The 27586-nt window shown below is 38.7% G+C and overlaps 1 protein-coding gene and 1 non-coding gene across 4 annotated transcripts in view; both read left to right on the top strand.

Moving 5' to 3' along the window:
• The window catches only part of Stxbp5 (syntaxin binding protein 5), a 145525-nt gene that overhangs the window by 41082 nt on the left and 76857 nt on the right, over nt 1-27586 (top strand). For all 3 annotated transcript variants that reach the window (XM_028764346.1, XM_028764345.1, XM_028764343.1), the window contains exons 4-8: nt 93-193; nt 14874-15008; nt 16312-16375; nt 20586-20669; nt 22537-22660. In XM_028764346.1, coding sequence (XP_028620179.1) covers nt 93-193; nt 14874-15008; nt 16312-16375; nt 20586-20669; nt 22537-22660 — 508 coding nt within the window. The remainder of the gene's footprint in view (nt 1-92; nt 194-14873; nt 15009-16311; nt 16376-20585; nt 20670-22536; nt 22661-27586) is intronic.
• On the top strand, nt 10919-11049 carry LOC114618632. Its single transcript, XR_003710982.1, has one exon. It is a non-coding gene; the product is annotated as a small nucleolar RNA SNORA36 family (small nucleolar RNA).

Raw genomic sequence — 27586 nt, 5'->3', positions numbered from 1 at the left:
CTATAATCTATTAAGAAAAAAGTTTTAAATATAAGAGGATATTTGGCAGCTATTTGGAAGTATACACATATAAAATATACTCTATTTTCAAGGGAGCCCTTGTGAGTGCCTTGGCTGATGACACCTTACACTTATGGAATTTACGTCAAAAGAGGCCTGCCATACTACATTCACTTAAATTTTGCAGAGAAAGGTAAGAATTCTCTGTTTTCATACAGATAGAACATTTGGTATTCTGTTTTCATGCGCTTTTGAACAGTATTCTTTTGGGGTTGGAGAGTAATGTACTTACTGTAGACTTTGAGAAGTAATTTCAGTATCAGAGGATACACAACCGAGTTCTTGTTTCCCACAGAGAACTGTGTAAAGTCTCTCCCTTTGATTCCTAGAAGCACTTGCAGTATATGTATAAAGGTGAAAAACAAATCTCTATGTAGCTTCTCTTTTCTTAAAAAGGACACTGTACAGTCTTTCCACAACTTGTACTGCATACCTGATAGATTATCTTTTATCAGCACCTTTAGATCTCTCTGGGCCATTTTCATAATTACATACTCTTCTAATGTGTCAGAGTGTCATAGTGTGCTCAGTAAATCTTCATCACAGATATTTATAGTTGTTCCTTTTGCTTTATTATGTTGTACTATATAATTATGTATATATGTATATACACACAAATTATATATATGAACATATATATATAAGTATATCTAAAAGATTAATTTCTAGAAGTAGAATAGTTGGTCTAAAATATCACTCATGATAGAATTTGTTGCCTGAAGAGATATTCTTCACAGTTTTGTTAAACACTCTTCTCCATGTGTTTTTATAGAACGCCTAAGTATTCATTATTATGCTTCTCTTTTGATTCATATGGTACTTATATTTGACCTGAAATATGAATTAATATATAACCTTTACAATTCGTGAGACTGTTTCTAGATGTATGATGTGTGTATGTGTGTGTGTGTTTTATGTAGTCGTAGTTGACATTGAAGATAAAATCACTTCCTTTGTTCAAGTGTTAACCTATGTTCCATTTAATGAGTGTTAAGTTCAGCTGTGAGTCTTTGTCTCTGGGCTTCTACACCAACCCCAATAGTCTTCACACTAGAGCAAGGCAAGCTAAAGTCGTCTCTGAAAATGCAGCATCTCACAGTACCACATATCCGAGGGCATATCTACATCAAGTGGGAGTGGGTGTGAATACAGAGTAGACCTAGCAAGGAGTTAGTAACTGTTGCTGTTGGTTACATTGTGTTTGGGAAGATAAAGTACTTATATTATGTCAGTTCAGCCATGCTTGCTTCTGGAAGGGCAGAAGTGAAAGAGAGCTTACTAGCAAAATCCATGGGGAACAAAGAAGCAAAAAAGTAAACTTATTTTCTACCTCTTGACTTCTGAGGAGTCCTTTAATCTGTCTGCTGATGGTTCTCGGGGGAGCTGTATCAGTTCCAGTGCCACAGACTATATGTTAGATGGACATTTGGTCCTGGAACTTACCTCTCATGAGTGCTGTGCTCCAGTGGAGCTGGAGATCTAGCAGGGTGGTTGTCACATTCAGATCATTTTGAGAAAGAAGTAGGTCATTGAGTGTGAGTCTTTAATATGTTGTCCCTCACCCCTTCCTATTGCTTGCTCTGCTTCCTGTGTCACATGAAATGAAGAATTTTTTCAGTCATATGCTCTTTCAGTTTCTGCTCAAGCATGTGGCACCAACCTACTATGAATTGAACCTGGGAAACACTGAGCCCAAATGAATCCTTCCTCCCTTAACTAGTTTTGGCAAGGCACTTTGGTCACAGCACTGAAAGCTAACTGATACAGAGTCTCTAGGAAATGGTAGGTCCTAATGGGGAATGGCAAGTCAGCCTAAGATGCATTGGCAAATAAAGTTCCCTTTGTGAGAAGTGCACAAAGGTGGCTTTTCTCAGTAATGAAGCCTGGTGTTTGTTGTCTTCCACACCCCCTTGATTGGGCACTGCTATGTAAGACACAGCCTGACAGTAGTATGCCATGTTGTAAAACTGACAAATGAAATGAGTTGACGATTTTCCAGTTCTAGACCTGTAAGATGTTTATCCGCATAACAGGCAGAAGTTTGTTAAAGCCTGTTCAAGCTTGTATACCTTGTTCTGTTACTGTTTCTTCACGTGGTTGCCAGGTGAGAGGCATTGAAGGAGGATCCTGGTTTGCTTGCCTGCCTGCCCCCCCTTTCTTCCCCAAAATTGGATGTTTTGTGCATAGTTTTATCTTTAGTAATAAATTATAAATTAGTGGAATTTTTTATACATATAATAGAAATTTAATATACTAATTCAAGTTATATTCTTCACAATATGTATTTTATTCTAGTTTAATTTTTTGAAGTATAGTAAATTACACCATATAAAATTACTATTTCTTAAAATTTTTAGCCTACAGTTAATATTAAACATACAGTGTTGAATAAACCTGTAATGTATGCTTTGATAGATTATATTTTTGTGGTGTTTAAGAAAAAATAAAACAGGTAGTTGAGTCTCAAGTTTTTGGTTAATTCTATAAACTTGAGAAAATTACTTTTTTGCTTTGTGTGATGTTTTTCTAATTTACAGAAAAATTTCCTGTAAACTTCATAGTCTTTAATGTTGTTGTTGTTTTTTTTTTTTTTACTTTTTAATTTTACATCCTGCTCAGTGCCCCATATTGTCCCCTCCCATAGTCCTTTCCTCCTTCCTTTCTCTTCCACCAGGGTATCCAACCTCTCTCTGCCCTAGGACTTCAAGTCTTTGTGAGGCTAGGCGCTTTCTCTCCCACAGAGGCCGGACAAGGCAGCCTAGCTACAAGAACATATCCCATGTACATAGAGCTCTTGCTTCAGTTGTCTGGGAGCCACATGAAGACCAAGCTGCACATCTGCTACATATGTGTGGAGTGTCCTAGGTCCAGCTCTTGTATGTTCTTTGGTTGGTCTCTGAGAGCCCCAAGGGTCCAGGTTAGTTGACTCTGTTGGTCTTCCTGTGGAGTTCCTCTCTCCTTCAGGGCCTACAATCCTTCCTCCTATTCTTCCATAAGAGTCTCCAAGCTCTATCCACTGTTTGACTGTGGGTGTCCGCATCTGTCTGAGTCAGCTGCTGAGTGGATCCTCTCAGAGGACAACATGTTCCTGTCTGTAAGCATAACAGAGTATCATTAGTAGTGTTCAGGATTGGTGGTTGCCCATGGGTTAGATTAGTTATTGGTTGGCCGTTCCCTCAGTCTCTGCTCCCTTCCCAATACCTGCGTTACTTGTAGGCAGGTTAAATTTGGTGTTGAAGGTTTTGTGGGTAGGTTGGTGTCACTATCTCTCCACTGGGGTTCCTTTCTGGATACAGGAGGTGGCCTCTTCAGGTTGCATATCCCCAGTGTACTGAATCACAGCTAAGGTCACCCCTATTGATTCTTGGGTAGCTCTTTTGTCCCAAGGTCTTTACCGTTTTATTTCTTGTAAATGTTAAACAGCTATTTCTGATTTTCCTCTTTACTCTGAGGATAATTGTAGGGTATGTATCTCAGTCCTGAGTGCTGAGCAGAATTTGACATCATAAACAAGGACTTGGGTCTTAACTTTTAAGATACTGGGCAAAGCTAAGCAGACAGTCAAACTTCCCAGTTGCCCAACTAAATGGTAGTTTTTCATACTAAATGAATAAATACGTATTTAGTTTCCACAGGATGATTGTTAATTTTGCGTAAGAAAAAACCTAGGACTATCCTCCTGGTTGAGCAGTCAGCTGATTGTGCACAGGCAGCTGAGGCCCTCTCCTCCATTTCCGTATAGGTCTCAGGCTGCTGCTCAAGCGTAGCCCGAGGATGGACTATCCTCGCAACAAGCCATATCAGTCATACTAGCCCTGGACTAATAAATGACTTTATTTTGGTAATGATTTTATCTCTGCAGTGGGCTAGGAGTGGCTAGGCCTTCAAAGTATGATGGAGGCTGGTTTACAGGAAGTAGTTTACAGCCAACCAGAGTGCAGGGGAGAGTGAGCACTAAAAAGAAAGAGTAACACATTTTCAAACTTCAGAAATGAAACACAGTTTTGTTTTTTCCTTGTAATTAGTATGTAGGCTGTTATGCCATCACCAGGTTCAGAGCCTTTGAAAGATTAATCTGCCATGTAATTTTTACCACAGAAATTCATTTGCCAGTAGTGTGAGCTATAGTGTTGAAAGGCTTTGGGAACAGTGCGGTGTATTACGGAGTACTTTGATGTGGTCTTCACTGCTCTGACCCCTGTTACAAACTGAATTGTGTCTCCCAAAACTGTTGCAGTCCTAACCCCCAAATGTGAGCTATTTAGAAATAGGGTCTTTCCAATGAAACTAAGCTAATGTGGCCAGCACTAATATGGTGTGTCTTTGTAAGAGAAAAAGACAAGTGCGCGCATGTGCGCGTGCGTGCGCGCACACACACACACACACACACACACACACACACACACACACACCAGGGAGGAAAGAAAGAATGGAGATCATGTAGAATAATGAATCTTTAATTCAAGGAGTAAAGGATAGCTGACAATACCAGAAGCTGAGCCACAGAGCTTGGACCAAAGCCTGCTCCAGAGCCCTCAGAACTCTGTTGACATCTTGATGTCTGTCCTTTACTTTCCAGAACTGCAAGAACAGAAATTTCTGCCTTTGCTAATTTACCATGCCAGTCCTAGAAACTAACATTGCTTCTGTTGTTCTCGCTCAGTATTGGCAATCTTGCCACGTACTACTGAGTTTATTCATATGGAGAAGGTCTTGGCTTTGATCGAAACTGAGAATTTGATAAGTGAAATTCTTTGTGGCACTTATATGTTCCACTTGGCTTATACTTTGATATTTTTTCCTTTGAAGGACATTTAATTAGGAAGAAGTCTTAGATTAATAAACAGATACAACTATCTCCTACTTGTAACTCACCACTATGAATTCAAATGAGTGTTATTTTTCAACAATGCTAAATTTTTCCACGAGTTTGAAATAGAAATATAAACAATCAAAATTAAGAATTGAAGTAAATATATAGCCTCCCTGTTCTTGTCTGAATCTGTCTAATACTTTCATTGAACATGTAGTTCTTATTGTTTATGAAACTTCCAAATAAGTGCTGCTTATTCTCAGGACATCAAGAAGATATTCCTCACCTCCTGTTGTAAGGAGGACTTCCCTCCTCAAATGCCCTCGCTAAGCACGGTGATAGATACCGAAATGTATTTCTAACAATGCATTTTTTCTAATACTCTAATTTACAATTTACATATGGCTGTTTCATTTAATTGTAGATGCATCTTTTTAATCTAAAGAATAATCACTTAGGCATTCTAAAGTAAATTATGGGATATATTTTCATACTTAGAATTTATTTTAGTTTAACTAGCATTGGAGAATAATTGATAGTTAATAAAAATCACATAGGAAAAGGACTATTTGACAATTAGAAAAAATAAATCATTCCTATAGCAGCCCAGCGGTGGAAAGTGTGCACTGCCAGTGTGCAGCAGGGCCTGGCTGATCTCCTAGCCTCACTTTCTTAGTGGCATAAATAAATTAACAAAGCAACAAAAGGTTCTTTACCACATTATGCCATTAGTTTACTATAATGTTAACCAAACATTGTGGTGCTTTGCTTATTCATGAAGCTTATGATTTTCTCCACAGGCATGTGTACATCACAAAACTAAGAGCTGGAAACGTGTGGTTGGCCAAAATCCAAGCAAAAGGTTATCCATACAAGTCTTAGGAAGATTTCAAATTAATTTATTGTACATATTAAACAAGAGTAAATGTAATTCAGTATAGAATTAAAACCAAGAATTACAATCTTTGTTGTAACTGCATCATAATGTCAAAACAGTCTTCAGCTTTTTGTTTTGTTTTTAAAGCATGGGGTCTCATGTAGCTTAGGCAGGCCCACATATAGTACCTATCTTTGAAAAAAAAAAAAGCTTACTGAAAAGAGTACAAGCCTTAGAAACAAAAGATTTGATTGGATGAAATTCAGGGCTATTAAACAAGAATTTGAGAATGATATTCAGCACTGTTCAGAAGATGGATGGGTGCAGTCTGATAACACTGTGGACCTAACTGATCCACAGAAAAGATCGGCTATTGGTACAGACACAAGTCATGTGAGAAATAGGTATAATTAGACAGAATTTTAACACAATTCTTTTAGTATAAAAAATAAAAGTTACCATGTGATGGACTTGAAACTGTTAAAAAAAGGAAAGTTTTGGATAATTTTTGAGATTAGGTACCTATAAAAGCCAAAACTTTGGACAAAAGAAAATAGATATTCAGAGAGATTGATCAGATTACATAGGGGCTTTACAGTAAATTAACATTAAAAAGACGAGATTAGAGAAGTGGCCATATTATAAAGTGTTAATAGGAGAATAGGCTCATATCTTTCACTCAGTAGACTCAATTTTATAAAAGTACCCAAACAAAATAAATGAGCCACACTTAGCCAGTGGTCAGCACAATCAGAAAAAACATAGGTCATTGTGTTGGAGCAGCGGACAGAACACAGTGTATGATACTGAGGAAACTGACTTCTGCATCCATCCCGGGCAGATGCAGAAGAATGGACAGCAGTACTGCTTCAGGTTTGAGAATGTAGAAACTAATGAAGTAATTAATAATTTACATAATTAAATTAGATAATAAAAATCTGTCACCAAGAAAACACCAACTAAAACCATAGTCACCTTTCAGAAAGCAGGAAGAGACTGAGTGTTTCCTGACCTGCTGGTAAGAAAGCAGTGTTCCAGCCTCTCTAGCAAAGCTGTAGCAGACTTATCCACATGCTCAGTGAGAGTTCACTCCTGAGGATGGAGCCAGCAGAGGTAGGAGGTAGCAAGGGACATCTGCCTGACACCACAGAGCTAGCCTTTGTTGTTTAAAACCGTGCTCATCCAGGTGAGGTGGGACCACATTCCTACCTTAGTTCCTTGGAAAATAGGAAGATTATTCCCAGTGGGCTTGATTTAATCAGGGGAATGTTGTAAATGGGCCTGGAGTCTTCCAGACACATAAAGCTTAGTAGGGTTTAATATGGTTCAGTATCAGGGACCTTTGTCAGTATTTGCCATGGAGGTAGAGTGAATCTCACTGTAAGAATCTGAGGGAGAGCTAGAACATGTAGACTGTCTTGCAAGAGCAGACCCTGCATTTTTCTAGCAACCTAGATGAGCTTGGAGAAGAGTGTTTCACGGTGTTTTCAAAAAGATATTTAGGAATGCAGCTTGGCTGCCCAGTAACCTGCATTTCACATGCTTCTGTTACTAAGCAGAGAGCCTCCAGGTGCAGGGTCTAAACAGATGTTTAGATCTAACAGAAACTGAAATAGTAAGTGAGTCTTGTTTTAACTCACTAAGTTTATAGTGATTTGTTACACAGTATTAAAAACTAATACAGTTTTAGAATCCAGAAATGTTGTCACCTAACAAGGACTGTGTTTTGATAAATGAATCCTTCTGTGGTTTCATTTTGCAAATATATGTTGGTACTTTTCCTGAAGAGAAGCAAACATTTATTCAACTGGATACCGTTCACAGAGATTAAAAAACCAAGATTCCTCCTAAGTCAAGCTTGCTGAGCCAGCTTGAGTTTAGAGGGCTGGGTTATAGGAGCTTAGGTGGAGGGTCATCAGAATGGGGGTGATCCAGAAACAGCTTTATGAGGGGAAAGCCCCACACCAGGAAGGGTGACCAACTTTTGAAACTTTCACAGATGGAATCCTGCCTTCAGTTGTCTCCCCCCACCCCTTGTCTCCTCTAGTACCAGCCAACACCACTTGCAGCAGAGACAGGATCATGTGCAGAGAGGAAGGGAGGGAGAGAGGGTGGGAGGGAGAGAGGGAAGGAAGGAGGGGAAGAAGAGAGGAAGAGGGAGGGAGAGAAAGATATTAATCTCAGGTGGGGATCTAGGTCAGATCTTATGAGTCTTTGCTTTGGATAATCACTTTGCTGTAGTTCCAAGTTGATAGCAGCCTTATTATGCCTAGAAAACATCATTGTAGAATGTATCTGAATGAGCTGGGCTGTGAGGTCACTAGTAAATAGTGTCATGTGTGCTTGGTGACTGACTAATGCATGTGGCCATGGGTTTTTAATAAGACAGTGGGTAGATAGTCTGTGGACTTTGAGGAGTGTGAGAGAAAGGCCTACAGTTGCCTCAAACAGGCTGTTTGTTGTTTTCATACTCCTGTCTGTTGTAGTGCAGTGAGAAATGTGGTAGTGGACGCTAGAGAAAGTGGTTCTTCTTTAGACAGGGGGCAGACAGCTTCAGAGAATTGTCTCCTTACTGATGACCACATGGTTAGCGTGTTTTCAGGTGAGATTTCGCAGGACAGTGTTGAAGATGTGACTTGCTTTTTTATGGTGCAATGCAAGAAGAGAGTGCTGAATTGAAGGAATAGGTATAAAGGAACCAGAGCTCGTGTAGACGTCACACTTTGATAGAAGTGGCAAAGGAGAAAATACTTTTGAAAACGTAGCCGAGGGAAAAATACAAGATGACAGCTCACAGAAAAACTCGGGATCTCCCCACAGTGTTTGTTTTCACAGGAGACTCTTTTAAGAAATAAACAGTAAGCTCACTGTTCTTAACCAGACTGAATACCTATGGAAAGTTTAAGCATCTCATTCTTGTCTGAGCAAAGGTCTAGAGAGAGAATTACTCTCAGAGGATGGCGTGGTTGCTGTGAAGTGGCGTAGGTACAATGGCATCTACTTCCCTAATTACTGAGAACTCTGTGTCACTAAAAGCATTGCTAGTGTGGGCTGGAAGAGATAGGATGAGGTGACAGGAGCCTGTGACTGCACACCTGCAGACAAGTGCCGCCGTCTCGTCACTTGCCCTAGATCTAGATCTTCCTGCCTAAGTTTATGATTCACTGTGTGTGCCATGAGAATCAGAGCTGGAACACGCTTTAGTGTTGTATTAAGTGCTCACACTCGTGCACACTGTAGTGTTGTATTGAGTATTCACACTCTTACACACTGTAGTGTTGTATTGTGTAGTGTTGTATTGAGTATTCACACTCTTACACACTGTAGTGTTTTATTGAGTGCTCATACTCTTACTCACTGTAGTGTTGAGTATTCACACTCTTACTGTAGTGTTGTATTGAGTGCTCACACTAGTGCATACTGTACTGTTGTATTGAGTATTCACACTTGTGCACACTGTAGTGTTGTATTGAGTATTCACACTCTTACTGTAGTGTTGTATTGAGTGCTCACACTCGTACACACTGTAGTGTTGTATTGAGTATTCACACTCTTACACACTGTAGTGTTGTATTGAGTGCTCAGACTTGTGCACACTGTATTGTTGTATTGAGTATTCACACTCTTATACAGTGTAGTGTTGTATTGAGTGCACACACTCATACACACCATAGTATTACTTACACTCCTTTTTGTGCTTACTGTTACTGCAGATCTCGTCACTTTGCCTTATTCTAATTATTGTGCTCAGTTAGACTTTAGCCAGCTTAGTGTTAGAAATAAGCTGGTTTCCCCATTAACTTCCCACTTAAAGTTAACATTAATTTACTTGAATGAAAATGAATAGTTCAAGGCAATGATTCTGTGATCAAGGAGAATGATATGGAGATTTCCTCCAACAGAATTGTCAGGGAAATGGTAATAAAAAACAGAAGGTTGGAGGGAACAGGACTGGTCAAGGTGTAACTGAAGAAAACTTATAGCTAAAATAAGCTTACACTGAAAGAACTACCTAATGCTTATACAATTAGTCATTTAAAATAAGACATTAGCAGCCAGGCATGGATAGAGGAGGGGCTCATGGAGCCCTGTCCCTCATGGCTATGAGTAGATCAGGGCAAACAGTCGTTGAGGTTAGTTGTGTACCCACTAATGATAAACTCAAGCCAGAACTCACACAGATAGCTCAGATTCTTCTATAAACTCCATAGTATTGCACTTGGAAGCTTTTAAAAAGGCTGTTCATGATTTTAAAACTTACATGGCAAAAAGAAGGATCTTCAGTACCCAGAATAGTGTAATATTGAAAAGAAATACAAGGTCATGGTACTTGTTTTACTGGGTACCCCATGCCTCCCCACCAAAGCACTAGAAATTAAATACAGTAATTTACAAGAGAGAACAAATGGACTAAAACCCAGAATGTGAGTCCATGTGTGAAAAGACATGGCATGCCAACCAACAGGGTAGCCTGGGCTACATATATGAGACACCCAAAAGCAAAAAATAAAGAAAGAGCAATGGTTCAGCAGGTAAAAGGGCTTGCCACAGAAGACTAGCAATGTGGGTTTCATCCGTGGAAGCCATGGTAGAGGAGAGAGTTGTTCCAGAAAGTGCTGCCCAGAGCTGTACATGTATACTATGGTATACACATATCCACATGTATACACACTCATACATACACTTGTGCTCATCATAACTCACACACATGCACGCATGCATACACACACACACACACACACACACACACACACACGCACGCACAAATACAAAATTTTCAAAAATTGGAGAAAGGTAAAAAGAAGTACAGCACTCTTTGCCCATCTCATGCCTTGCTTATTGTTTGTTTTGTAAACATAATAGGAAGATAAGCTATAACACATTCCAGTTGTTTATAAAACTTATAGGAATAACAAATTTGGGGGAAGGAGAAACAAACAAATAAAAACCAATTTTAATATAACAAGTTTATATAAGTGCACAGATAGGGGTGTGGGTGTGTGTGTGTGTATGAAGGAGGAGGAAAGTGAATAGAAAAGAAAGAATGTGAATTTGATTTTGATTCAAGGTAGTATTTCAGCCATGTGTTTCACGGCACAGTATGCATTCCTGAGAACTTTTTCTGTCTTTTTAAAGTTAATTTTATAAGAGTAGGAATGTATTTTCCTGTCCAAAGTGTTGAGTTCAGTTTAAGGCAGCTTCCTTGTTCTGTTAATTAAACTTTGGGACATTGAAATTGGCTGAGAAAAATGACTGAATAGAGAGTATTACTCTATTCATAGACTTCTAGCCTACACAAACAAACAAACAAATGAATAAATAATGAGACGCTAAGGGGCCTGCCTGCCACCATTCCATGCAGCATGGCAGGGGAAGACACTGAGAGTCCTGCCTGGAGCTATACCATGCTACATGGGACACTGCATGGCACAGGCTTGCTGTAGACTCCCAGAGGCTCACCTGCTGTCATACTACATGGTACCAGGTGTATGAAGGACACACAGAGGCCTGCCCCTCTGCCATGTCCTGCAGTTCCAGCAGGAGGAAGACACCAGAAGCCCACCAGCCACTTGGCCCTCGACAGTGGGAGCCACTCTGATGTGCATGTATGTAATGGACAGATGGGAGAGAGAGAGAGGCTGAGAGAGATGGAGCTGGAGGCTCAAGGCTGGAGAGGTGTGTCCTGCTGTGGGTGGCCTGGGCTGCCACCTGAGACTATGCTGATATCCAGGGGTTGTGCATAGCTGGTTCCACCCCTCTCGATAGCTGCAGCATGTGTGAGAACATGCCTTGCACCTCACCTGTATGGTAGAGTGGAGATGGCCCTGATGACATAGATTCGGCCCACAGGCATGAGAAGTGGAGAACTGGCTCTGCCCCTTTCTGCTGCTAGCTGAGACAGTGTTGGAGAGCTCACCCTGGTGGTGTAGGTGCAGGAGAGCTGACGGGCTGACCAGTTCAGATTCAGAGCTAGATCTAGGGCTTTGAGTTGGGTCACCCCAACATCTCTCTCATCCATGAACTTCTGGAGCATGTGAAAGGACGGATCCTACAGATCCAAAGCTGCAGGACTTCCATGACACAGGGTGACAACAAGAGTTGTCCTGGTGAAGATCCAGTATTGGTGGTGTATCAGAAGCCAGAGGTCTTAAATTAGACCACTGACTACTTGCAATTAAAGAAGTGTGGACAAAAGTGTATACTGTGGGACACACTGGGACACAGTACAGCCTCCTCAGTTATTTTTGTGTTTTGTGTATTTTATTATTTATTATTATTTGCGGGGGTGGTTGCAAAGTCCGAGGGTGGATACAAAGTGACAGAGATATGAGTAGAGTTGGGGGAGTGTTATGAAACTCACCAAGACTCAATACAATTTTTAAATTTCCCTATTTGATTTTTATGCCCTTTTCATTTTCAGCTAAAATCACTTTGGTCTATGATAGTAGTAGCTCAGTTATGTGCTCCTGTAGAAGATGTCATCCTCAAGCTGAAGACGAAGCAAGGACAGTGCTCTCTTCGTTCATAATTGTCTGAGTCAGCAGCACAATGTGGTGAGGCAGGAGAGTTTCCCCTGTCCCCAGCTTGCTGGAGAGCTGTAGTAAAGCCACCCAGCTGTCAGGTGATCTAGCCAGCCACTCTCAAATGTCCTTCTGGCTTCTACCTGGGGGCCTGAGCCATGTCTGTCTTAGGTGGACTTTATCACATGCCACCTGGTTCCAAAAACATTGAAAAACAAATTAGCCAGAACTTGTAAATGCCTCTCAAACCTCTGCCTTTGGCACAGCTGATAATAATTCAGTAGCTCAGGGATGGGTCAGTGTTACAGATCATGCTTTTCACCCATTGTTCAAAATATTCCAAGTTTGACGTTTATTTGTTCCAAGGTCCTTCATTGTCACAGTGTTATTCTTCTATTATGGATACTTTCTTAATTTCATTAAATGCACTCCCCCCAAAACAAACAAACAAAAAGCCCACCACCAACAATGAAAAACGCTGTAGCCTCTGCTCCTTCGTATGCATACACAAAAGTTTTAAGTTCATGTCACTCAAAAAGTAACCAATGCCTTTTTCTTTGTTACTGGCATAAAAAAAGCTTTACCTCATCTTCAGCTTACCCTTTTATCTCTTGATAAAGAAGGCCAAGGTTAGCAACTTATGAATTGGGAAATTGGTCAACTTTACATCACAGATTGGAAGGACATTGGCAGGTCCAGCAGGTCCAGCTTGCTACAGAAATTTTTAGTTTTTGACTCTTCATACGACCACATGCTCAGAACCGGGGGGGGGGGGTTTGACAGATAAGAAACTGTTGGATTGGTTGTGATTAACATTGTGTTTCCTTGTTTCTCTGCTCACTTAAATTATGAGAGTAGTTTTTAAACGCTGTAATTTAAGGGTTTGAGGGTTGACTGAGCTACTAAGAGCTCTGGCTACATTTCTAAAGGTCCAGGGTTTGGCTCCTAGCACCCACAACTGCTATGTTGTACACCACCATGTAGGTGCTGTGAGTCCAAGACATGTCTGGAGGAGCAGCCAGTGCTCTTAATCACTTGCTGAGACACATCTCCAGCTGGAGAATATAATTTATTTTTAATAATATACAGCTAGCACTTATTAATACTTAATGTCAGGCCCTGTTGCTAGCACCTGACATGCTTTGTCTTACTAACCCTCAGAGGATGTGTGAGATAGGCGTGCTTTGCAACTTAGAAATGAGAGTGAAAAATTGAGTAGTTTACCTAGTATTATAGCTAATAAATGACAGAACGAGAAATTGAATGTAGGTAGTCTTACTCTACTGATCATGTCTACGTGTTAACTAGAACAAGATAATTTCTCGTAATTCCTAAATATACAGACCTGATTAAACAAAAATACTAGGCAATTTTACTGAGTTATATGTGACATGAATCTAAAATGTAAACAATGTATGCTGTTTAAGTTTTGATACATATATACATGCTCCAGTGAACCATTATCATGATTAAGATACTGCATTTACCCATTAATCCAAATTTCTTCCTTTTCCTTAGATTTTCTTAAGGTTTTCAAAAAGGTGGTATGGACGTCAACTGTGCTGCCTTGGAAATAGCAATGTACAGGTTGATCACTCCTAATCTAAAAATCTGAAGTAGGCTATGATCTAAAATGTGAAACCTTGAGTATCCACGTGACACAAACAATGGAAAATTCCACACTTGAGTTCATGAGACAGCCTCCCGTCAAAATGTAGGCACACAAAAGCTGTACAAAATTACCTTTAGTCATATATGTTACTTAAATCAGTGTGTTTAGATTTAAGTCCTAGTCCCAAAGTATCTGATTATTTATATGCTACTATTTAAAATATGAAAAAGTCTGTTATCTAAAATGTTTTTAGTCCCAAGAATATCAAAGGGGGATACTCAGACTGCATTACAAAATTATTCTTCTGGTTCAATATCTGCAGTTCATTATAATAGATGGAATACATTTTGTTATATAAAATACTAAATGATGCCAATGTCTAAACCTTAAGGTCTATTTGAACATTAACTCTAGAAGGAATAAGAGCATAAGCTATATTTCATTGTTTCAGTATGTATTTTCATCTTGTAAAATTTCTGTAATGAAATTGTACATTTATGGAAATGGCAAACATGGTGTATGTTCACTCTTGCCAGAGGCCTAGGATTGCATTTGTGCATATAATCCAGTAGTGGTTATTCTCATTGCATGTTATTTATGTTCATTATTATTATTAATTATTACTTGTTGTTTTTTTTTTTACCCGAGTTGAACATTGGCTTAAATGTTAGATCTCTTCACAGTTGATAATGTAGTCAGATTTGAAGCACGTTCTTACTTCACACCTCTTCCCCTTTGATCATGCCAAGCTGTTTACTGTAAGGCCGTATATTTGACATTATTGTGAAATATGCTTGACAATACATTTGAATTAGCATGAGTTGAATTAGCATGCATAAATATCAATCACAGAGAATAGATGAATGATTATAACTTTATTATCAGTTTTTACTTTTCTAATTATATGTAATAAGTGACCATCTAGTACAGTTAGGAAAAACATATCAGCTATTCTTGTCATCTGCATTCTCTCTGTGTTTTCTCTCACAGGGTTACATTTTGCCATCTGCCTTTCCAGAGTAAGTGGCTCTATGTGGGCACTGAACGAGGTAACATACATATTGTCAATGTGGAGTCCTTCACACTCTCAGGCTATGTCATTATGTGGAATAAAGCCATCGAATTGTAAGTCTGAGTAAATATTCTAAATCTGAATGTATCAAGTCTATCTTTATGTAAAAGCCAGTTAGTGAATCCATGTGGGATTGACAGGTCAGGAATTCCTGGTATTATATACAGGTCTTTCAGTCATTCATAAGTATTCTCCTATTTGCATGACAGTTGATACATATAAGCCTTTTATATTCACATACATTTATAAATGTATACTATATTCACCTGTGTGTAAACTGTTACAATTGATAGTTTCAGTGTAGGAGTTATTCCTGTTGGGTTGAAAACACTCACATTTATTATTTATATTCTAATTCAATTATTTCTCTTTAATCTTCTAATTATTTTTTAAGTAGTGGCCATGACTACAAATGTGTTGTTGCCAATGTTTATTAAATACTGATGTAAGCTCTTCTTTCATATCTAATAGCTAAGAAATGTAAATGTTTGTAAAATATATTATATCACCAAGATTAACAAAAATCAGATTGCACTGTGGTGGCCAAAATCTTCAGTTGTAATTTTTACTTACTGAAAGTTTTTTGGTACCATTTCTTTTGTAAGTTTTTACTTAGAATGTTAAGAATAAAGGTTTGAAGCTGTTGGCAACAGTCTTTGAAAAATGCACTCAACAGTTTTAACTTTTTGACACAGAAAATGAATGTGACACATCTCAAACATTTTGGTGTAGCTAGAATAGTGCGCTTAAAGCTAGTTTTCCTTTCTGTGGCAAGGATGTCTCTACCCTCCCTTGGAAGCTGGGGGGTTGGGGGGTGGGGGGAGCTCAGTCTGTTCTGTGTGTTGCTCATGACCTCTGGTGGATGGAGGTGGTCTAAGTCTTCACAGCTCTGAAGTGATACACTTTTTTTTTCCAAATGCATGGGCATCATTCCAGTAATATTTCTTACATATATGCTATCTCTTTCTCTAGTATAGGAATAGGTAGTATTAATAGGTAGTAACATTTGCATGTTTTCAAAATAAAATAAACCAATTTTTTTCTACTTCCAGTATGATCTGTAGAATTGGTTGGACTACCCCAGCTGATACCTAGCATTAAACGTTGCATTGTTTTAAAATATTAACATCACACTGAAAAAAGATTTTCTATGTTAAAATAAATGTTTTGACTAAATTGAAAATCGTTCCTATATAGAAAGTGCAATTATCAAGCTTGTTGTCTTACATCCATATGATTTCACCAGTTTTTCTCTGATTGGTAGCTGACTGAACTATTTTATTCATAAGTGAATCTTTTTTATTGTAATGAATATTGAAACTTTACTTGAGTAAAGAAACCTCATTTTTTTTTCAGGTCATCTAAATCTCACCCAGGACCTGTTGTCCATATAAGTGATAATCCCATGGACGAGGGGAAGGTAGAATTTTTTATAAACAAACACTTGTTAATTAAATCCATGATGTTTTGACTTTTAAATATGCAAACCCTCCTAGGACTGCTCTTGTGCTGAAAGGTTGAGATTGAACCCAGGTTTGTATATCAGACAACGTAATGTTGTTATTCATTGTGAAGAGTCAGTTGAAAAATTAGAATAATTTCTAATTAAAAGGGCTAAAAATACTAAAACATTAGTAAGGTTTAATAAGTGTAGGTTATTCATGTGTCTTTCTTATTTAGAATATTTTCCCTGATTTTCTGATAATGCAAACAGGTTCCTTTGTTTGGTGGTGTCTTCATTCTTAGCAACTTAACTGGCAGCTTTTGTAGCACTTAGCATATGTCCTACTGTCTTATAGCAGTCCATTGTAGGATTATGAAATCCAGCCTCAAGGTTTCTATCCCGCCTTTGACCATCTAGTTCCTGTGTGATAGACACACATAGCCTTATATTTACAGTAAGCCTTAAGCAACCAAGAGCTGGGCAAATACTACTCTCTGTTTTAAAACCCACTTTCCTATCGCTAACCCGAGCGGAGTTAGTAATTACTGTGTACTATGTTTCATCTGGCCAGCCCACAGAGCCACATTTACTCCCAAGCCATGGTGGCTTCTCCTTCGTTCTCCTGCCTTCTTCCCATTGTCGTTCTCCTTGGATCCCAAGCCCAGGATCCCTAAACCCCACCTACGTCTCTTCTGCCCAGCTATTGGCTATCAGCATCTTTATTTACCAGTCAGAGATAACTCCAGGTCTCTGGGGCCCACACTTAGCATTAAAATAGACAGTAAAAGACAAAACCTCAACAATAGTCTATATCTCAGCTTCCTTCATATTTTCTTTATAAATAATCCAACTAATAATATAGATATAGTTTTGTTGTGTTTTAAAGTATTGCTTAATTTTTTGTACTCATGCAGTCTGTATTTAACCATCGTTAATTTAAGCTACTTAATACTTTTAAAAATAATAAAATTTTCTTTTCTATGAAGTTTGACTTTCTTACTTAAACTAATCATCTTTCAGGTAGTTCCATTTAATGACATTTCCCTACCTGTGCAATTTTAGGATGTTTACCTGAATGAGCACCAGAAAATTTGTTTGAAATCAATGATCCAAGCTTTATTTTATGAAGGATTTGACTCAAATGTTTTTTTTCCTCTCAGTTAGTGCAAAAGGGCAAACAAATTATTTCCCACAATTCTCTGAGGTTCCACTAGGAAACAAAAACGTACCTGGACTGTTTGCAATTGGCTAATGGTTATGGAATTTTATGATTGGAAAATGTATACATAAAGCAAATGTATAGTAACCTGATTAGTACTTTTTTTTTTTGCGAGATACTTATTTATAAGCTAAATGCCTGAGTGGGAAGCCTGAGAATTAACAAGGGTCTCTCCTACCTAGAGTTACTCACTAAGTCATTTTGGCACTTGTTTGTAGTGTCTCTTCTCCTGAGGACATTACAGTTGATAGCAGTCTGGCACAGTTTTTTTATAAAAACTTTTATACAATGTATTTTTAATGATGTTTCCCCTCCCTAGCTCTTTCCCAGTTCCCTCCCCAGCAACTCCATGCATGATCTAGCTTCCTTTGTCTCTGGCTTTCTCTCTCCCCACCCCCACATACACATACAATGAAAATCAAAACAAAAGATACAAAAAATCAGCTAGACCAACAAATGCCAAACAAAGTGAAACAACCCCTCACACACACACACACACATACATTGCAAGCACACTCACATGCGTGAGTACAGGCACACACACCACACACACACACACACACACACGCACACACACACGCACACAAACATACACACATTTGTTTTGTGTTATCCAACTATTCCTGGGCATGGGGCCTGCCCTGGTAAGTGGTTGATATACTCAGTGTCACTGCATTAAAGAAATCTGATTTGCTCTTTCCCAGGAAGTATGGATTGTACATTGCTTCTTTGTTGAATTAATTTGGGATTTATTTATAAAATAAATCCCAACAGCATGTTCCTGCTACTCATCCTGATGTTTAATGTTCCCAAAAGGAACACACACACAGCCTTTATGTCTTAGTACCTTAATCAGTGCAATAGCTGGGCCGCTTTCTAACTTCCATGCGGTTAATTCACCTATAATCCCGAGTTATCACTATTAAATTCTATATTCTACCTTGGCTGCCCTGGATCCAGTTATGCAGCCCTCTAGGCCATACTCTTTTCGCTCCTACATGGTGGCTATGCCTCCCTGTCCTCCACTCCACAGGAGTAGTGTCGTGTCTCCTCCACACTTTCTAGGCTCCCCTTCCTCTTGGTCCCAAGCCTGAGAATCCTAAAAGTCCCACCTCTGTTTGCCCTGCCCAGCCATTGGCTGCTAGCATCTTTATTTACCAATCAGAACCAACTAGGGGCAGGGTCCTGCAGTGTAAATGAGGACACAGATTCTTAAGTTCATTAGGATGCTGTGGCTGGTTAAAACATTACTGTGACTTTCTTAGATTATTAGAATGTGAATAGGCAAAGCTAGTTTCTTAAAGTTACAAGTCTGGAAAGTGACGCTTTCATACCTAGGGCTCATTGTCTACATCATGAGCTGCTAACATAGTGTTTGTTTGTAAATTTTTCTTTTCTTTATTGCTGAATTTTCTTTTCTTCTCCATGGGATATTGGCATGTCATATATCTGAAATGTCTAGAGGTATTAGGGAAGGGAGAGGAGATTGTTGCACAGGCTTTCCAGGAGTATGTATTTCACCCCTGATAGCTAATGTTCAGCTCTCTTTCTCCTTTTATAGTCCAGGACCCCAGTCCATGGAAGGCTGCTGTCTACATGTAGGATTGATCTTCCTACTTCAGTTAAAGTAGTCAGATAAACCCTCATAGCCTTGCTCAGAGGCATGACTCTTTGGTGATTCTAAATCCTATCAAAATAATAGTCAGTGTTAGCCATCACCCTGGGGCAGTAGTATAGGGCAGCAGATGAGCACAGTTTATCAGGCTCTATGACGTATGTTAAAGGTCTAATAGTGAACAAGATAGAATTAGTGCTTATGCAGTTTACCACTGTTATAGGCTACAAGAGAACTCCAATAAGGAAAATGCTATGTTGTAACCCTTAAGCCTAGAAAAGAGTTGAGTGTCACTGGAGCACACTGGGTGGACATTGACTTAACATTTGGTACTTTGAGCAAGTCTTCAAAAGAAGCAGTTGCTAAGACCCACCTAAGTGGGATGAGTCAGAGGATTTCATTTAAGTGACATCTCTCAGACAGAAGGCAGCATATACAAACACTCAAATATGAATGTGCATGCAGAAGCAAACTCCAAAATCAATAAATGGAGTGTGTTGGGCAGGAGAGATATGAGGGGAGATTTTGGAGTAGAAAGTAGCAATCAGACAGTAATGAATTTTACAGTTGTATGATTAATTGAGTTTGGATTTTCTCAGGAAAAGAGTGGCAAGGCTGACAAATTTTAAGTAAAAGCTTACATTTCCCTGTCATCTTTAGATTTCAAAACTACAATTTGAAATGGGTCAGAAAAGAGATCTATGTACACTTTTCCAGGAGGTCAGTACTAGAAATGCAGGGATAAGAAGTTAAAGAGATGCAAAACATCATTGTAAATTTACTTGATGATTTTTCTTGTTGACTAGCATTCATTTGACTGAGAGCCGATTAGCTCTGGTGATCAGGACACAGTAGAGAGAGCTACCAGGCTGCAGAGGGAGTATCTAGTCTTGAGTATACTTTCGGGTTTGATTTTGGGAAGCGGGATGGTTATTCGAATGGTGAGCTTGAGTTTCATGAAGGAATGTGGGGTGATTATTTGAAATTAATCAGTATGTACATTGAATGAAATTCCTTGGTGATTTATAGATCTTGGGAAGTATGGAATACTTCAGGCACATACAAATGTACCTTTATATTAGTAATTTTAAGAAACGCATTAGGATATAGACTCTGCTTCCTCTTCAGTATGTGTTGTATTTTGAGTCGCTAATCATCAAAAGCATGTAAATCCATCCTGCTGTGTTCTCATTTGTCATCTGTATGATTAGTAACTCCCTGTACAGGTGTTTAATTATACTAAAGTTTTATATGTGAAGTATATGAATGATAATTAGCTTTATTGTCCACAAATAAGTATTTTACCAAGTAGGTAAATCATTCCTCAATAACATGACCTTTCCTTTCTGCAGCTTTTGATTGGCTTTGAATCTGGAACAGTAGTCTTATGGGACCTTAAGTCAAAGAAGGCTGACTACAGATACACATACGACGAGGTACCAGCTATGTTTATTCTCACTAAAGCTCTTGGCATTGCTATAATTCATGACTTCTTCTCTTAAGAACTAAATGTTCAGTTTCTGCTTAGATTTGATTTTAGGTTAGTTACAGAAGTTTTTCTAATTTCACTGAAACAGATTTTCTTCCATCTATAATACATTCATATCACCTTCAGTTACCACTGTTTGAAGAGTCAGAACACACAGTGCATTGCTGCTGTCTTTCACTAGTGAACTTTCTGGGTCATGGAGTTCCCTCTGGAAAGTGACATCATCATATCACACATGACATAGCTGCAGAGATCCCCATACACTCCTTCTATAGCACAGCCTGGCAACTTCAAGGAAGACTGTTCTCTTTAATATTTCCCTTTGTTTAGATTCGGATCACACTGCTTACCAATCACATCCCAAAACAATAGATGTGTTTCCTCTTACTTGTTTAAAAATACGTTAAACAGCTTTGCTTTAGCTTCTCAGCACCGATCACATTTTATGGACATAATTTCACTTACAGTATATATAAAGGTATAGCTTATTTTAAGATTGAGATTTTAGAGTGACTTAAGTATATTGTAGACCAGTTTATATTAGTATTCTATTTCAAGTTTTAATAGAAATACTTTGAATCAGAAATGTTGTATTAAATGATGGCGTTTGCGGTATCTGCTCACCAGCATGTAAATGTTTTTATCCAACCTGTATTACAATACTGTATAATTTTAACTTAAATTTATAAGCACACAAAGAACCCAAATAAGCAGACATTGAATTAATTGAGACTGTTGAGTATGTATGTATAATAGACCTTTTTTGGGGTTTCATTTGAATGTGTTCTTGCTGTGCTGTGTAATTCTAGTAGTTCAGCAGGGCACCTTTTAAAGTCTGCTAACCATTAAGACTGAAAAGTACATCACCATGACTTGAAAATAAGAAATTCAAAGGAAACTGCTGGAATTGATTTTCTAAAAATACAATTTTATAGAGAAAAGTCATAATTTAGAGCCAAAAACAACAACAAGAAGAAAAATCAGTGAAAATAAAATATTTTCTGGATAGTAGATTAGAAGTATAATATTTTAATTAAAAAAACAGTCTGCTCCTGGTTCTGAAGAGATGGCACAGCCTGTAAGGGTCTCCTTGAGGGACTAAAAACATCTCAGAACAACAGATGCTTTTCGGGTGATGCAGATTTGATTGCCAGCATCCACATTGTACCTTACAACTGTTTGTAACTCCCATTTACAGAGGATCAGTGTCTTCTGGCCTCTGTCTGTGTGTGCTAGGAACACACGTGGTTCACACACATACACACACACACACACACACACACACACACACACACAAATACTTACACATCCAGGCAAGAGACTAATGTACATGAAATAAAATAAGTAAAAGGAAAAGTGGGTGGCCTCCCAGATTAAAACCAGCCTCCATAATTACTGTAAGGTATTGAAAAGATGTTCTAATGGCCATCCTGTCATTGATCTTAATCCTAAATATATGTTGTGAATTTTAGGATAGATTTTTTATCTCATTAAAACAAGTTCTAATCTCTCAGGTGACTCATTTCTTCAATCAGGCATTGTTTGGTAAACTCTAAGAAAATTCTGTTCTTGAACTTGTCAATAAATTGTGCGTATATTATTATAGCTTCCTAATACAAATTTAAGAAATACAATGATTAGGAGGGATTAAACAGTTTCAATATGAAGTGTCTTATTTGTATTATAAGAGGACTAAGTTATTTTGAGAATGTAGGTAATGTTTTGTCTAGCGTGGAAGCCCAAAAAAATTCATGAAGATCATTACCAGACTATTCATTAGTAGTTTGATAACACAATTCTTCACCCCTCTGTAGGCGATTCACTCTGTGGCTTGGCATCATGAAGGAAAACAATTTATTTGCAGTCATTCTGATGGTACTCTGACCATATGGAATGTGAGGTCCCCTACTAAGCCTGTACAGACCATCACCCCTCACGGTAAGGATTCCTTTGCTTTTAAAGACCACCCAAATTGTAATGGACTGTTGTCTGCTTTTTGGGATTTGTTTTAAATGAGTGAAAAATAATGTCATCGTTTCATGGAATTAATATTATAGTATCTTCTAAGTATCATTTCTTCATTTGTCCAAAAGGCAGATCATGCTATGAATTATAAGAGACTAAACTTTTATCATCTTAAAATGATCACAATCTGTTAATGTATATGTAGCAATGTGACTGAAACAGGAGAGTCTTAAGTAGAGGTAATTCTGTATATTGAAGCATGGCGTCTTGAATATCAAGGTCATTGGGACTTTGTTGGTTCACTGGCAAGACACATGGGACTTGGCAGGCACAGAGCCAGCTTCCTGCAGTGTTTGTCCCTGAAAAGAATGTAAGCAGACCATGAAAAAGGAAAGGCACAGAGGGTGAAGCTGAGGAAATCAAACTGATCCAAGGACCAGACTGCCTTTACTGCCGTAACAATGAGCTGTCGCTGCATGTGTGAGCACTGCCTACGAGAGAGGCTCACTGGGCTTAGGCATCCAAAGTTTATCATCTTTGTAGTGACTACAGGGGTCACTCATGTAGACACACTGTCTTAATAGACACCAAAATTCTAGGACTCTTGGATGGAAAACAGGTTCAGCATGATTACATTGTATGTTGACACAGTGTGGACACAGGGAGGCCATTTGTCAGTGAGGACACAGTAAGAGCTACCACACACCAGCCAGAAGCCAATTTACAACTTGATCTTTCTAGGATAGCAGACTCAGGCTATGATGACTCTTTTGTACACAAGTGGTATTTTCAAAGTCTATAAGAAATTATCATAAGCAGACTGAAAATGACTTCTGTTGGTTTTGTAATCCACGTCTCTGTACTTATAAATGAGCATTTCCACTTCACACCTAAGAGAACGTCCATATCAAGCTTAAAGAAATAGTAAGGATCTGTTGCATAATTATATCCTGTGGAGTGGTGAACCCTGAGAGAAGCCTGATAAGGTCGAGCTAAGGCTTGAAGCCCCGGGGACCCTGAAGGGTAGGAGCTTTGCCTGCTCCCAGCACCAGGCTCCAGTCACATAGCCACAGCCTCCCATAGACAGAATAGTGGTCATCAGTAACTCAGGGGCTGTGCCCCCCAAGTCCCTCCTCATTTAGATGGGTCATCTCAGGCCAAGCCCATAGGAAGCACCTGCTATCAGACCCAACCCACCCTAAAACTGTATATGATCCTATGCAGAAGAAGTAAAGGTGTGTGAGAATTACTTTGAGAGTGTCTTTCGCAAGAGCTGTAACACTGCCTGGGAAGAGAATGCTGTCCTGAAGCTCTCACCACTAGAAGCTCCCATGCACTTTGCTCACCAAACAGCTCAAGTCCATACAGCAGTGCAGTCTCAGCGTCTCAGACCTCAGCAGCAGCAGCAGCAGCAGCAGCAGCAGCAGCAACAGCAATGGAAGTGGCAGAGGGACTTTCCCCTCCCTGCTCACACCTTTTCCCCTTTGCTTGAATCCTCCCCCTGGGCAGGGCCAGAGATCTCCGTGGATAGCATCTGGTACACAGACATGTACCAACAATATCCTACTTTTGAAAAGTTACACACCCTGCATGTTTGCAATGTAGATATTAGAGAAAAAATAAAATTGAAATCATAGTTAGGAGAGTGTTGTCACACGCCTATAATTTTAGCACTCAAGAGGCTCATGGGGGAAAACATGAGTTCAAGACCAGCGTGGGGCACATATCAATATGCTGTCTCAAACAAAGGAGTGAACAGTGAACAAAGTTTAGGATTTTGCTTCCTGTGGCAGTTTCATGGAAACTCAGAGTTTTTGACAGCACATCCATGGAATATTCTCCACTCTGCTTTGTGATAGCAGGAAAGTGCTGAATTTAAATTTGATGCAGGCCTCCTTGGGGAGAGGGAGGCGGATATTGCTTAGTTCTTAATTTTCTTCATATACTTTTGTTCTTTACATTAGTGCCTGGGTCCCTAATCCTTTTGACATTTGAGAAACTTCACATACATCTTAGAATCTCCTAACAGCCTAGAAGCTATGCCTTTAGAAAACAGTGTCTAGTCATAAGGGCCATGAGCTCCCGAGCTTCCCATTTCAGCTGCATGAGAAGATGCAGATACCAGCTCCATCTCTACCAAGGATGCTATAAGTATGTAAGCCTCAGTCACATATTGGTGTTTGTCTGCTGGGATTTTTCCAGACAGGGTGTAATGTAGCCTAGCTTCTCCTCGAAGTCTACCTGTATTTTTGGGATAACCTTGAACTTCCTGCCTTTTCCTCCTCTAAACAGCTGGATTTCCAGATGTTATAGAGCTCTAACTAGCATGAGGCTCTGAGTTTGATACCTAGCACCTGCAAATGCAAAAGAGATGGGGGAGGGAGTGTACCATGGGTATTGTTACATTTTGACTCTTCGAAGATAAGTTCAAGGCATGATACGCATGGCATCTTCAAGGCTTTCTTGTCTGCTATGTTAGTAACAAGCATATATCCTGATCTGAACAGCCAATGAATTAGATTTGGATGTAATAGCCCTCCAGTGCCTTAAGCTGGGTAGTTCTTGACCCTATTCTTAACTTTAATACCTGATAATTTATGAGAAGTACAGGTCAGTTATTTGCAGACCGTGTTTCTTCTAGATTACATACAGACTGTACTATTCACCATTCTAGTCCCCAAACGACCAACACGCTTTATTTTTCCTTCTCAAGGGGGCTTTATTCTGCATTTGTCCCATATTGGTAGTATTCATCCATGACCATTTGGTTAAGGATCTGTGTGCTAGCTGTGTCTCTATTATAAAGCTAGACTTTCCTACTTTAAAATTAATAAGCAAATCTATTTGTAATTTATGTTGTAATTAATTTAACAGGTTTAGGGGAATACATGCCATTATTTCTGAGACTTTTGCTCTACAGTTTTCACTTCTTTTGATGTTTCTTGGATGGATTGGAGCCATAATGTTGCCAAATGAAGATTTTTCTATTTAACTTTGACTTTTTAGACAACAAATGCATTTTTTTCCCCAGAGGAAACCTGAGGAAGCAGTATAGATACGTTTCTACAGTATCTATAGTCTCTTGACAGAAAAGAGTCACTAGCTGGACTTACTGTTAACACAGTAAGGAAAAGAACATTTGGTTTACATTTTTTCAAAGCTAAAGGCAAACAGTATAAATAAAACACATTATTTTCTTGTAGCAGTGTGAAGAAATAGGATAGCTTTCCTTACACAGTATAGCTGTCAACAAGGAGATGGTTTTATTGCATGTTTACTTTTATTTCTATAAAATATTTTATATATAGCTAAATTTTACAGGAAGTGAATTAGTTTCATGAGTTTTATAATGTCTTCTCTAAGTGCTTAGCTTGCCACTGGCAGTGGTAACATACCAACACTAGATTTTTGTTACCAGCTGAGTTTACAGCTAATTCAGTCTTAGTAAACTTAGCTGAGTTTACAGCTAATTCAGTCTGTAATGTAACTTCAGTACATTACAATGCAAAAATGTCTGATATACCAAAACAATATACTATTCTATAGGTAGTATATTTGTGATACATAATTTTCAGATCTCAACTACTCATTCTAATAGAACAAAGTTTAGTTCTTTCAATTTTCATACTTCTATTATAACTTCTTGTTTTAAATTTTAGCCTAATGATTGCTAAATTACTCTAAACATACTTTATTTTTAAATGTTTGTGCATCATTAGTATTGGTGAATTTTGATTAGTGATAGCCCCTGTACAGTATAAATAGTGTGCTAGCATGATACTTAGTGTGACCATGCTTAATGCTGTCGTATTGTGCTTTCTTCTTGTGTTGCTGAGGATCGAACCCAAGTCCTGCGTGTTAGGCAGAAGCTCTGCCATTGTGCTTAGTAGGCAGGCAGGCACTTTGCCTACTGAGCTGTGTTTCCAGCCCTGAGCTTCATACTTTCTTGAAAGATGTGTTCAGAAGACATAACAAAACATCAGCCTAATGTGGGATTTTAAAACAGGAAAGCCAGTTAGCATTTCTGAATGTCTTTATTATCTATAACTAGAAATGATGAAACTTAATCCAGTTTCCCCATGCTGCTCTGAGAATTGTGTTTATTTATTCAACACATGTTTATTAGCTCAGTTATATGATTATAAACCATATATATATATATATATATATATATATATATATACATACATACACACACACACACACACACACTCTAGTGTGATCTACTTGAGATTTGGGGGTTGTATTTACTTCGCAAGATAGATGAATGTTCCCGTAAAATACAGTTCTGTTTTCTATACACACCTGGTGGTTTGTTTTGGGGTTATGAGTTGTTTGGTGCAAGAAGTATAGCAGTTTTTAAAGGTTTTGGCTTGCTGAATTAAAGTTGAAAATTCTCTTCCTGGCATAACACAGCAGACAATTTTTTGATCACCTAAAACAAGCTAAGGTAGTGTCTCTTTTTATCATAGTCCTTATGAATATCAAACCATTTCCGTGGGAAGCAGACAACCCTGAGTCTTTTACCAGCTTTGAGATACATAACAGACTTTGTAAGGGAGCTGGTAAGGTAGGTAGCTAAGTGGGTAAAGCATTTATTTGCCTTGCAATTGTGAGAACCAAAGTTTAGATCTCTGAAATCCTTATAAAAGTTTAGGTTCATAATGGCAGACACCTATAATATGAGTACTCCCAAGGCAGAGGCAGGGGATATCTTGAGCAACATGGCTACCTAAGTTAGCAGAAATCATCAGGCTCGGAGTTCAGTAGGAGGCCCTGCTCTAATTTAAAACGTGGAGAGCCATTAAGGACGGACACCTCACGTCAACTTTGAGTCTCCGTTTATATGCACATTTCTATGTACACATGTACACATACAGATAGAAACATGAACACACA

This window comes from Grammomys surdaster, unplaced genomic scaffold, assembly GCF_004785775.1.
Source record: "Grammomys surdaster isolate TR1022 unplaced genomic scaffold, NIH_TR_1.0 143, whole genome shotgun sequence".
NCBI classification, from domain to species: domain Eukaryota; kingdom Metazoa; phylum Chordata; class Mammalia; order Rodentia; family Muridae; genus Grammomys; species Grammomys surdaster.
This window is presented reverse-complemented; position numbering and strand designations above follow the sequence as displayed.